At 41.7% G+C, this 13809-nt stretch overlaps 1 protein-coding gene across 1 annotated transcript in view; it reads right to left on the reverse strand.

Moving 5' to 3' along the window:
* Positions 1-1630: 1630 nt before the first annotated feature.
* The window catches only part of LOC115514021 (24-hydroxycholesterol 7-alpha-hydroxylase), a 94217-nt gene continuing 82038 nt past the window's right edge, over positions 1631-13809 (reverse strand). Inside the window, exons 11-12 of the mRNA XM_030315644.1 lie at positions 5208-5295; positions 1631-2629 (exon numbers count right to left, since the gene is read on the reverse strand). Coding sequence (XP_030171504.1) covers positions 2558-2629; positions 5208-5295 — 160 coding nt within the window. The 3' untranslated portion in view covers positions 1631-2557. The remainder of the gene's footprint in view (positions 2630-5207; positions 5296-13809) is intronic.

Genomic DNA, 13809 nt, shown 5'->3' on the forward strand with positions numbered 1-13809 from the left:
CCTCCTAAGATTGGGCTACAAGTTCAACATCAACCCGGATCTCGACAAGCACTTGACACCGGAGTCCTTTCTGGACTTCTATCCAAACAACAAGGACTCTGCCATCTTGTGCCTCCATACAAGGCCACCCTACAAGGACATGCCTTCAAGTTCATCAACTGCAAGCAAAGATTACTCTCGCCTCCCCTGTCAGCTCCCCGCGAGCATCTTCAAGCTCTGATTCCACTTCAAGCACTACCACTCCCAGTGGTGATGGGCCAATAGATAGATGGATAGATCTTTAGGATTCCAGAGCATGAGCATGCCTTCTGCAGGTGAAAACCATTTGTCATTTGAAAAGCAGCTCCCAACATACCGCTCAGTCTCTGATGCCTGAACGTGCCGAATGAATACTCGACCAGACTTCCCATGATGAGCTGAGTACTGTTCTATTTATGAAGTAAAATATCAGGTGGGCTTGGCAGCAACCCATTATACAATGGCTAGGATACATTTGGGATCAGGTTGGAACAGGACCAGAAGTCAATTACATAACACTCCTTCACTTACCTCTGTTTTGCCGATGTATCTCTCTCGATTCACACCCTTGGCCCATTGGGCATGACTAGCTGACAGAAGAGAAACAAATCACAGGCTTGGATGACATATAGATCGGCTTGATACGATGGAACGAACTGACTTCTACCCCACTCAGCCACCTTCAGGGATGCCCCTAAAAGACAGCGGTGAGGGGAAGTTTTCCCAATGTTTTGAGCAGTACACTCGGCCGTGTTCTTTGTGTGGAGGCAGAAATAGGCTGAGGTAAGAATATACATAGACTCTTGGTCAATTACAAAAGGTTTGGTTGGTTGGTTGAGGCCTAAAAGAAACAAATTTGGACAATGGCTGACAACACGGAGGCTATGTTCTCACTAAAGCTGATGTAGCCACTGCCACAGCTGAACGCCCGACCTACCGGAAGAGGGCAATACTGAGTTCTGAATACACCCCGCTGAAAGGGAGAGCCAGCTACTTTAAACTCTACCCTGGAGAGAGCAGTGATTTAGATCTATAATATAGAGTCCCAGCCTAGGGAAATAAAAAGATACGGGACCTCCAAGCATATTTCTTTTACCATTATTTTATTTTTATCATTTTTATGGTCAACAGATCTCCTGAGTCTACATCCTTTTTTAAAGCGCATAAGCTTGTCAGCTAACATTCATCCTTACCCAGCAAGAATATGGAGAGTGGCTACAAATTCAGCTGAAGTGTACATTATAGGCAAATACAGTGTTTCACTGTGGGCCTCAGCTGTTCAGGAGGCCCAGCGTGCCCTAAGAACACTCCCGCCATTTTTAGCAGAGCCTGCCACGTTTGATCTGCAAGGCTCAGGTCTGCTGTGGACTTCTACACTGCTTCCGTCAGCCCTTCCTGTCTCCGGACCCCCAACCTGCTTAAGCTAAGCTGCGAGCCAGGAGCTAAGCTTCAGAATCGCTGGATTAGTCTGGAAGAGTTAATGCACTCCAGAGTACTTAATTTTCTCCTAGGGAGTCATCCGCTCATTGGTAGGAAATAGATGAGTAAGCAGTCATTATCAACTCCGCAGGGTAGTTCTAGCACAGGGGAGCAAATAATCCAGAGGACGACATGCACTCAAAGCTTATTTATTGTGAAATAAAGGAGGCAAGCAGCATTTTACTGAATAGAAGTCACATCATGACATCACCGATCGCTCTATTACTAGCATCATACATTTCCTGTGGGCATCACAGGATTTCTTTTCAGGATTTCATAGTACACATTTCAGATAGAAGTCCTAAGTAATCGGTTCAGATGCTGTTCCTGGCCTTGACATCATTTTCTTTGTGTTTCTATACATTAACAAAAATATTACGTCCTAACCCATAATTACCAACACCTTCGATCAAAAGAGTGCTTTCACCTTCATTAAAATACAAATCAATATATCAGTCAGCACACCTTTACTGAATAAACCTTATAGAGAGTGCTGCCCTAGGTGTAGCTGAGCACAGAATGAGTGTAAGACATGCTCCAGGTCTTAGAAAGCTTGTTTCCCATAAAGAATTATATTACTATAGCTTAAGAATTCCAATTGCCACTTAAGGATCATATAAGAAAAGTAGAAAATTTCCAGAAATTATCGTTCAACATTTTTTTTAGAGTCGAAGACTTTTAGCCTTTTTCAAAATAGAAATTTAAGCATGTTGCCTTCACAATTTACTCAGATTTTCATTCAAATGGCATTATGTCTATTTACAGCTTTAATACAGTTATGCATGAAACCAAACTACAACTTCTTAAGAAGTGCCTCTTTTGTTTGAATCATTTAAACATTTTCTATAAACCACTTTTCAGGTCTCTGTATCAGTGAGAGTGATGTCTGATTCTGGGTCTACTCTTACGTTACCAAACACACCTACCATTTCGACATTCTCTTGAATTAAATCCTAAAACAAAGTTAAGCAGTAGAGCTCAGGTCTAGATGCTTCCAGGCTAGTGGATGGGGGCAATCACTCTTCCAGAAGGCCCTGGCCCTCCTTAGGCCCAACCGATGTCATTTTCTTTGTTTAAATTCAATGTGGCATTGTCCTTCTGGCTGTTGGACACCTAGCAAATGGAGAGAACTCTAAAAGCAGAAATGGAGAAGAAATACAGACATCAAGAGACATAAGCCAACAGTATTAGACCAAAGGTTTATTCAATGGTGATGACCTCTAAAAGGTACAGAGTCTAGATTTGAAAGAGTGGAAGTATTTGCTTGATGCGTTTCAAAATGTCAGGCATCATGTTTTAGCCTTCCATTCAAGGAACAGAACATTTGCAACCTGTTTTATCAGCCTTGAGGGCTGAGGGATAGTGAAGAGCAAGGAAATGGTAATCAGTTCAATTTAAATCCTCAGTCTATGGTTAAGTTTGAACACAACAAGGCACAGAATGGGCTTCTTAATAAGGACGTTCTTAGGGGAGTTAAGAGGATGAGTTGCAGGGTTACCAGGGACTCCTTGAAGATGCAACGACAAATTTGTGTGTATGGAAAGTTATGTTCTTTTCTAGAAAGGGATCCATAGGTTTTGTGAGATTATTTAAGGATCCGTGACCCCCCAAAAGGCAAAATGGAACAAAGCCAACCAACCGAATGAGAAAAACTCCACAGTGTTAGCAAAAATGTGCTTGTTTTAGCAAGACAATTGAAGTTGGTCTTATAAATGCCCCAAACGAATAGCTCTCATTGTCAGTATCTGGACACTGCTCCCCGGTCACAGATCTTGTAAAGCTCATTGTTTGCTTCTCAGTGAGAGCTGAAATTAATTTTCTAAGACTCTTTGAGGTAAAATAAAGCACAGGGCTTTTGAAAAATTAAAATTGGGGATTCTAGCATTTGATATTTGCTACTACGACAAGTATATTTCTTTGGGGAAGCTGATTTCCAAGCCCAGCGATGCCCTTGTACTTGACAAAAGAGTGTTCAGAACATGCCCTGGCAACCCATCCCCTCTCATCTCTACAAGAGCCTGGTACTGTGAAGGCCATTTCCTGCATTTTTTTGATCACCTCATTTTGCAATTTATTAAAATAAGTCCAATAATTAAATAATTTTAATCGATCTCTTTTTAGAATGAGAATTGCGACGTGAAATGCCACTTGAGATCATGAGAATTCACTTAGACATATACTTTTTCTAAACTGAGATAACATTTCTTTTTTTGAGATATTTCTCCCAAAAATGTTCTTAGTAGTGTCAAAACAGAAATAGGATGTGTGTAGAATAGTATGATAAATATAACTAATGGAATTCTTAGCTAGGAAAAAGGACTGGGCAAAATCTTGCCTAAGGAACTGGTCAAAATTACAGACCTCTAGGCTTAGGTGTTACGGGGTTTGGACAAACTTCCTCCTTCTAATCTGATAAGGATTCTCATGTCCTCTCACTGGTGGTAAAATATTTGGAGGGGGAATCAGTCCTGGGCAAAACTGTGACATCTAACTCAGTGGATCAGGAACTAGCATTTGGGGAGTATATGCCTGGCCCTGATCTTCATTTTGACAATGAAACCATACGTGCTAAGAATCTTTGTGACAGTTTTTTTGATTTCCCTTCCATGGTAGGATTTTGAGGGCTTTTCATCCTGGTAGTTACTCGTACTCAAAATAGAAGTGCAAAAGAAATCAGGGGAAAGTGCCGAAATGTGCATATTTATGAGTAATACAACATTGTCTGTGTCACTTAGGCACTTACATAATTTCTATTGAAATGTCACCCAAGAGTTTTATTTATCCCTCCATACATTAGCCTTATTATATCAAGAGTAAATCAAAGCACAATATGCCATGTGAATAGCCCTGAAATTGCAATGCTTGATTTCTGAGCTTCATCCTCAGTTGAAACAGCACCTTTTATCCAGAATCTTCAAAATGACTTCCAAACATTTGAAATTAATTGAACTTTCCCTTATCACCTAGGACAGTGGTCCTCAAAGTGTGTTATCCAGATCAGCAGCATTAGCACCACTGGAAATTGGTTACAAATGCAAATTACTGAGCCCCTCCCTAGATATCCTAGATCTAGGGGTGGGGCCCAGTATTCTGTGTTCTAAAATGCCCCCCACCTCCCCAGGTCATTCTGATGCTTGCCCCAGTTTGAAAGCCACTGGTCTAGGAGAACAGGCCTGTAGAAACACAGAGGAGTTAAATGACTAGAATTTTGAATGGTCAGAGGAAGGAATAAGGTCATGGTCTTTTCACTTCTGTTTACTGTCTTTACTGTTGCTCACTGTCTTTGCTGCTTTCTGCTATGGTATTGCTTCCCAAATGGACCAAGGGCTATGACTTGCCTCCAAAACTGACGGGTCACTTTTGGACTCACAGATGTGCCTCTCTAGGGAAACAAGCCCAACATCAAGGCCATGTCTATTTAGCATAGGGAACAGGGTCAAAATTGGTAAATTCACTGAGGAGCTCCTTAACACTATAAATGGTGGAAACACTGCTATTTGGTCCCCGTCTTGTGACACTGTGGCACATACATTAGACCCAGAAGTAAGGGAATTAAGGGGCTATCTTCTCAGTCTGGTTTCATGTAAGACCCTGTTAAGATCAAGTCTAGGTGAGGAAATTAGCAGCTCACCTCTAGTAATTAAAACTAAGGGGTTAGAATTTATACCAAATTTGAAAGCCATGGTATTCAAAATTCCAAAAACACTTACCTGTTTTGGTAATGGGTCCAGAAGACTACAGTCATATTTGTAAAGTATTAAAATAATACATACTTGAATCTGTAACAGAGCAAACCACCTGAAAGGATAATATGAAATTGTCAGTGAAAGATGCATAAATCTCTACCAATAGAGAATATTTAGAAAGCACACATACAGATTTCAGAGCAAGTATGTTCTTCCACACAATATGAACTTTAACCATCAGAAGGATAGAGTAAGGAAGAATTTATTCTTTTCTTTTATAATTCTGTCTACCGCAGAGGGTAGATGGGATCATTAAATTGCTTAAAAATGTAGGTAAAATGCTTAGCCAGTGAAAGCACTCAATTAATGAGGGCCCAGGTCTCCTTCAAAGTTTTAGATCAGTGCTTCCCACCATGGTAGCCATTAGCTACACATGGCTATTTAAACATAAATAAATTAAATTTAAACAAAGTTAAAAATTTCAGTTCCTCAGCTGCTCTAGCCATATTTCAGGTACTCAATAGCCATACGTGGCTACTGGCCTCCCTACTGGACAGCACATCTTTAGAACATTTTGCATGATCACAGAAAGTTCTACTGGACACTCTTGTCTGATTTAGACTCTTTTTGCCCATGAGAAATTACTGCCTGGATGTTCTATAGGCATCTCAAATTCCCCATAACTACCAAATATTGTTACTTTTGTGATCGTTCACTAAGATGTCTCCCAACTTTTTGATCATATACCCTATAATGAAATATTTGAGCATACCCTACAATATATTGATACTCATTTACTTATAAAGTATATACACATACTACTATATTAGTTTGCTATATACTTTGTAAGACACATACAAATAGAAACTAAAAATATTGAGAGAAAGTATAAATGGAATTCTGCTATTTTTTTTGTGCATCTCTGTGGGTTGTTTTGAGTTCTCCTCAGGGTAGGCAATGCCTTTTAGGGGCCATAACTCTTAGTGAATACGATGAGTCCAACAGGTCAGAAAATTGGAAGTCATCACAGACTCAATCCCCTTCTTCGCTCTCTATATCCAATTAGGCACTGAGTCCTTTTGTTTTATCTTCTAAATACTTCCCCAATCCCTCTGCTTCTTGTCTTATCTCCAGTCCCTCCACTATTCCCTCAGTGCAGTTCATCATGATTTGTCTCCTGGATTACCAGATTAGCTCAGCTTTCAGATTAATTTCGTTGCTTCCAATTTCACTTCCCTCCACTCTGTCCTTCACTTTACCACTGGAGTGAACTTCCTAAAACATAAATCTGTCACTATGTCCTCAGTGTACGTAGACACACACACAATCTGCTGATGCTTCCCATTTCCTTCCAATTGACAACAGAGAATACAGCCTTTGAAGATATGCCCCCACCTCTCTCCCCAGCCTCCTCCCCACTGATAGCTCCTCTTCGACACCCATGTTCTAGCCACCCCGTGTACCTGACAGTTCCCGAACGGTGATGCTCTCTTGCAAGCCCTTCCCCTGCCCAAGGCTCGGTCTCCTCTGGAGGCGTTCTCTGACCACTTGCTTCTGAGACGAGATGCCCCTCCTCTCCACTTCTATGGTCCCCTGTGCACACCTCAGCCACACCACCTAATGCACTGAATTGCAATTGCTTATCGAATTGCCATTTCTCTCCTAGAGGAGGAACTGTATTGTCGGGACTTAACAGTACAGAGCATACTATTGGTGCCTAATCACGTTACCTGAATGAATGAATGAATGAATGAGTGCATAGATGATGGAAAGGATGCCTTCCATAAAAGAGATTCAATTTCCTGCCCTTTTTAGCTCTCTTTCTCTGCATTTCTGTGGCACTTTACACATTCCTCCACCAATGTCCTTACCCTCCAATCCTACTATATCCTACCATGTTACAGTTAATGGTTTGTATGTCTGACTCCCCTTATAAACTACAGTATTCACAAACAGTAGCAACCATGTTCTACTCATCTTTGAGTCCTCAATATTTGTTGATTGAGTGAATGAATGAATATGAATGACCTGATATTCACCTCAGGTAATTAGATTTGTTTCCTACCAGTATTCTTGAAACATCTTGAAACATTCCTGAAGCATCTTACTTCAAATGAAATCGGGAGTACTCCACATGTTGTTATAACCCACTTGGATGGCACATCACTTCTTCACAAATATGTGTGATGCATATTTAACCCTACTTATTTATGAGTGCTAAAAATAATTTATTCTAAGAGACTATCAATGGCTATGAAATAGAACATACACAGTCTTTACTGCTTCAAATCAAAGAGCAATTCCAAGAAAAAGCAATTTTGCTAACCCATGTACAGGTTCAGAATTTCTCACAACTAAATTTCTGCCAGACTTCTAACGAATGGAACTTCTACTTCTGGCCATGTCCTGCTCTAAATAACTCAAAAAACTGAGCAAGATTCACAGTGTAGGATGAAAATTCCCAAGAGAAAAGGAATCATTGAGGTGAACTCTGCCAGAGAGTCTCCCGTTCTCCGTCCATGGCCGTTTCCAGATCACGTGCAAGGAGGAGAAAGCCCACGCAGACTGGACAGTCTCACTAGATTAAAAAGACAAGAGATCAAAGTTCAGGGAAGCTAAAGAGACTGGAATTTGCAGGCAAGAATAAAAGAGAGGAGGGAGTTTCACAGAGAGAACAAGAATGCTTCAGAGAGCCGCATGGGGGTCTCCTGGAGTATTTGGTTGAGTACTAATCTCAGCATGTGTAAGAGGCAACTACTGAAGTGAAGATGAGAGATGAAAAAGAAAGCTAAGGAACAATAAGCTGAATAATGCCCAGGGCTCCCACAAGATATGGAAGTCTGTTCCCACATGCAAGAGTGAGGAGATCTTGTAACACATGGACAATTGAATAGGGTCTTTAAAGGTTATAGCCTTATGGAGCACCTGGGTGGCTCAGTTGGTTAAGCATCTGACTCTTGGTTTTGGCTCAGGTCATGATCTCACGGTTCATGAGTTCAAGTCCCGTGCAGGGCTCCACAATGACGATGCAGAGCCTGATTGGGATTCTCTCTCTCCTTTTCTCTCTCTGACCTTCCCTGCTCTCTCTCTCTCAAAATAAAAAGAAATAATAAACTTAAAAAAATAAAGGTTATCGTTTTAATTAGAAGTGCATTATATTATCTTAAATTAAATGCCACTCCTGATTTTACCTTAACAAAGCTTAACAACAAGTCTTGAAAACTCATTTTTCTGAGCAACTTACTACATGCCACAGTAAAGACTAAAACTAAAGAATACAATAAAATCTAGTATCCATGACACTTAAATTTTTTTAAATGTTTATTTATTTTTGAGAGACAGAGACAGAGAAAGAAAGAGAGAGAGAGAGAGAGAGCAAGAGTGGGGGAAGAGCAGACAGACAGGGAGACACAGAATCCGAAGCAGGCTCCAGGCTCCGAGCTGTCAGCACAGAGCCCAATGCAGGGCTCAAACCCAAGAACCTGAGCCAAAGTTGGACGCTTAACCGACAGAGCCACCCAGGCAACTCCTAGTATCTATGACACTTAAAATTCATGTCTTGCATTTATTCAGAAATGGCCATGCCTAGAATAAACAGGGAAATACGAAACATGGGTGAGGGAAAAATCATTCAAAAGAAACAGACCCAGAAATGACAGATACTGTAGACAGCTAGTTAGATATATTCCACATGTTCAAAAGGTAGAAGCACAATGAAGAAAGAAATGGAAGATAAAAAAAAAAAATCAAACCTAACTTCTAGCAATGAAAATACAGTATCTTAAGTGAAAATACACTGGATGGAATTAACAGAAAATAGGACACTACAAAAGAAAAGATCATGGAACTTAATAGAACACTGAAGTGAAGTACATAGATTAAAAAGGGACTGAAAAAAGAAATAAACAGAGTATCAGTGACCTGTAAAATACCATCACACAGTCTAACATATGTGTAATTTGGAGATACAGAGAAGTGGGCGGGAAAAATATTTGAAGAAATAGAAGCTGAAACATTTCCAGATTTGTTAAAACTGTTAGTTTACAGAGCTAAGAAGCACAATGAAGCGAAAGCAAAAGAAACATAAAGAAAACTATTCCAAGACAAATCAGAATCAAATCGTTAAAAAAAACAGTGACAAAGAAAAAAGTCCTAAAAGCAGTGGGGGAGTGGGGAGGAGACACAAGGAAGGAAGGAAGGAAGGAAAGAAGGAAGGAAGGAGGGAAAGAAGAAAGGAAGGAAGGAAGGAAGGATGGAAGGAAGAAAGAAGGTCACAGGTCACAAACCTCTCATCAGAAATCATGAAAGCGGAAGACAACAGAACAACATCTTTGAGGGGTGTCTGGGTGGCTTAGTTGGTTAAGCCTCTGAATCTTGCTTTCGGCTCAGGTCATGATCTTACGTTTCGTGAATTCAAGCCCCGCATCGGGCTCTGATCGGACAGTGCAGAGCCTACCTGGGATTGTCTCTCTTTCTCCCTCTCTCTCTGCCCCTCCCCTGCTCACTCTCTATCTCTCTCTTAAAATAAGTAAATAAACTTAAAAAATTTTAAAAAACAAGAACAGCATCTTTGAAGAGTTGAAAGAAAAAAAAGTACACATTGTTCTTTATAATAATACGCTGACTCTATTATGAGAGAAACTTGCCTTGATGATTTGGGGGTAAATATTTAATTTCCTCTTTATAGGTTTAAAGTATAGTATCTTGTGGGGAAAAAATGATGGTCTTTGAGACATATGTGAAATGGAGAAAGAAAGAGAGATGTTGAAATGGCAGTCAATTATTGAGTAGAGAATTTAAAGGATAAACATGTGTACGTATCTTAAGAGAGTGGGAGATGGTGTGCCCATGCCCAGCACAGGGACTGATTGGGGGATCTCAAGTCCCAAGGACAATGGCGGACAGTTGTCCTGAGAGCCCCTGGTGTTATTCTACACTCAGGCTTTGAGAAAGGTACTCATGGAGGAAGGGAGATGGGTCTTTGAGTGAAATCGACACCCCAGGCGCAGGATGAGGTGAAGAGGACAGTGACCACTCTGTGATTATTTTGCAATAGACAAGCGCAGCCTGTGTGCAAGGGCCAACGGTAGGAATGGGGGATTTCCTGGGCTATGGGAAAAGAAATATTTTAGATCCACTTTTTTTATCTTTCCCTGACTATTCCACAGGCATACTTTGTTTTGTTGCATTTCACGGATACCGCCTTTTGTACAAACTGAAAGGTGGTGGCAGTCCTGCCTTGAGCAAGTCCTTCGGCGCCATTTTCCAAGGCCATGTGCTCACTTTGTGTCTCTGCGTCACATTTGGGCAATTTGCACAAAATTTCAAACTCTTGCACTATTATTATGCTTGGTACGGTGATCTGTGATCAGTAATTACTACTCACTCCAAGTTCAGATTAGCTTACAGTTAGGATTTTTTTTTTCTCTAGCAATAAGGTATTTTTAAGGTCAGGTATGTGCATTTTTTAGACATAATGCTACTCCACACTTAACGGGCTACGGTGTAGCATAGAAATGTAACTTCTATATGCGCTGGGAAACCAAAAATTTCATTTGACTCACTTTAGTGCGATATTAGCTTTGTTGCAATGGTCTGGAATCAACTGTGTCATTTTTTAAAAAACATCAGTCAAGCGTGATGCATCTTTATGGCCCTGTGTGACACCGCTATGAAGAACAAAGAGATGATAAAATGTCAGGAAGCATGAAGAGCCTCACTTTCCTCTCTCTCCTGGAGACAGGGTCACACAAACAGCGTCTCATCTACCATGAGAAGCTGGGAGTCCAGTAGACATCACAGGACACTACAGGTCAGATTCGGAAGGGACACCTGCGGTGTGGATATACGTTACGTGCTTTTCCTCCTTACTCTTCCCGGAAGGGAGGGACATTTATGGGACCAGTGAACAGGCACTGAGGTTACATACTAAGAGTTCTGACGATAACATGAGATCTCCATTCATTCATCCATTCAGTGTGCACTGTCTTTACGTGCTTTATGCTCTTCTAAGTGCTGAAGTTACAACAGTAAACAAACAAACAAAAACACCATTCACACTTTTCATAAGAATGCTTAAATTCTAGAAGAGAGGTAGTAAGCAGGCAGCACATGAACAAGCAATGCATATATCAACCATGAGAATAAGTACTACAGTAACAAATAAGACAAGATAAAGGGAAAGGGAGTGTGGCATGGGCTAAAATATTTCGGATGAGGAAGTCCTCTCTGATGAGGGGACATTTCAGTAGACATTGGAATGATGTAAGAGGGCGCAACATATGAATATCTGGGCACAGAATTCCACACAGAGGGAACAGAAAGTGCACAAATCCAGAGGAAGGAGAATGAGGAAAAAAGAAGAGGCTAGTGTTGCTAGAGATGCAAGAAAAGGGGAATGTCAGAGAGACCCCCCAGGCAAGTAGAGAGCCCGTGGGGGCCTGCTGAAGACTACATCTCATTCTGTGAGGCGGGAAACCATTGAATAGCTCTGAGCAAATGTGACTTAAGTTTCAAGAGAATCATTCTGGCTGCTACATGGAGAACAGAACATATCGTGATGTAAGTGGAAGCCAGAAGACTGGTTGAGGAAGCCATTAGGATTTTCCAGACAATAGAAAGTAGGGCCTTGGACCAGGATGGTAGAAATAGCCATGAGCCACACAGAACAGGTGAACACAAGGGAAGGGAAGCAAAAATAATAGGAAAACAGGGAGGGGGACAAAACATAAGAGAGTCTTCAATATGGAGAACAAGCAGAGGGTTACGGGAGGGGTGGTGGGAGGGGGGACAGGCTATATGGGTCAGGGGCACTAAGGGATCTACTCCTGAAATCATTGTTGCACTAGATGCTAACTCGGATGTCAATTAAATAAGTCAAAATAAAAATAATAAATAATAAGTTAAGAAAAAGAAAAAGAAATAGTCATGAGCCAGAGTGAGAGACTGGATATACTCTGCACAATGGGCTGACGGTTTGCCTTCTGGATGCAGAAGACTGAGTCAAGAATGAGTTCTGACCCTAGGAAATGAGTTTCTGACCTGAGGAAATGCAAGAACACAGTCGCTATTTACCTCAGCCACGGGAAGGACGAAAGGAGGAGCAGGATGGGGAGCTATCGCCTGGAACTCGGTTCTGGAACTGTTAAGCTTAGCTTGCTGTGCACCAGTGGCCTGGAGACATCACTGCAGATGCTGAGTGGAGGCTGAGTAAATGGGCCTGACGTTTAGGAGGGATTCAGTCAGGACTGGAGCCATAAGGGATATAAATACAGAGTCTTCATTATTCAGACGATTATTTAAAGCTGTGGGACAGGATGTGATCACTTAGGAAGTAAGTTAAATAGGAAACAAAACAAAACAAAACAAAACCAACTGGCAATCCGACGAGACCATGCTGGGGACATTCCAAAATTTGGAAGTCAGGAAGGTGAGGGAGAGGAGCAAAGGACACTGGTAAGGAGGAGCCAAAGGGGTAGAATAACAAAAAGAGAGCGGTATCTCTAAATCCCCATGAAGTATTTCATGGAGGGCACGAGCCCCGGATCAAATGGAAAACGTGGCAAGGAGCGCCAACATGTGAAATCAGTCACCAAGTTCCCAGCTCCTAAAACGACCAACTCTTCTCAGTACTTAGCGCCCTTCCTGGAAGTAAATTAGATGAGATCACTTCTTCAGATAACTAAGCTGACACTTTGTGTCAGTGGAATAAGCAGTGACTTCCCGGATACTCAGTGTGCTCACCTGGCAAAATACTGGCTAATTTTGCATCTGTGAATTACAAAACAGTTTGGTAGGTTCCACTTTATCCAGATGGTCCTATTTTCTCCTAACTCTGGCTTTGGCACTTCTCTAACGTTACTTTGCTATAGACCGCGCACTTCTCCGAGCTCGGCTCCCTGGCATGAAGGACCTTGGCACTCTGTCCAGTCCTTGGAGGAGAGGCACTGTAGCAGCGTGAGGACAAAATAACCACTTGGGCGGGCAGGGTGGCAGGCGCTCCAGTGGAGAAGGCACTCTGGCCAGAAGGACAACCTGTTCCCAGGCACTGTCTCACAAGGGGCCCTGGAACATCTAGGGCCCCGTGACTGCTTCACACCCTGCCCCGCAGAAGGTGAGGTGATGAGAGACGAGACTGGCAGAGTGGGAGGAGTCCGTGGAGGGTTTGAATGACAGTGTTGGGTCTTTGATCCTGAAAAGTGCTACAGACCCAGTGAATAGGTTGTGCTTATTGAAAACTTATACCTATGTGTGAAAATGACATTCCCTTAAGCATTATTACACACAGAAGACCCTCCACGCGGACTTCCTCTATCACACAGATGAGAATGCAAACAATGTTCACAAGCTATTTAGGAGTAAACATGTTAGGGGCACCTAGGTGGCTCAGTTGGTTAAGCATCTGACTTTGGCTCAGGTCATGATCTCATGGTTCGTGGGTTCGAGCCCCGTGTCAGACTCCTGGTTGATAACACAGAACCTGCTTTGGATCCTCTGTCCCCTTCTCTCTCTGCCCCTCTCCCACTCATTCTCTCTCTCTCTCTAAGTAGATACACATTTTTTAAAAAAGAGTAAACATGTTAGAAATACTATGCATACTTTGATTAGAAATAATTAGAGAGAATAT

This window comes from Lynx canadensis, chromosome B2 (assembly GCF_007474595.2).
Source record: "Lynx canadensis isolate LIC74 chromosome B2, mLynCan4.pri.v2, whole genome shotgun sequence".
Classification (NCBI taxonomy): domain Eukaryota; kingdom Metazoa; phylum Chordata; class Mammalia; order Carnivora; family Felidae; genus Lynx; species Lynx canadensis.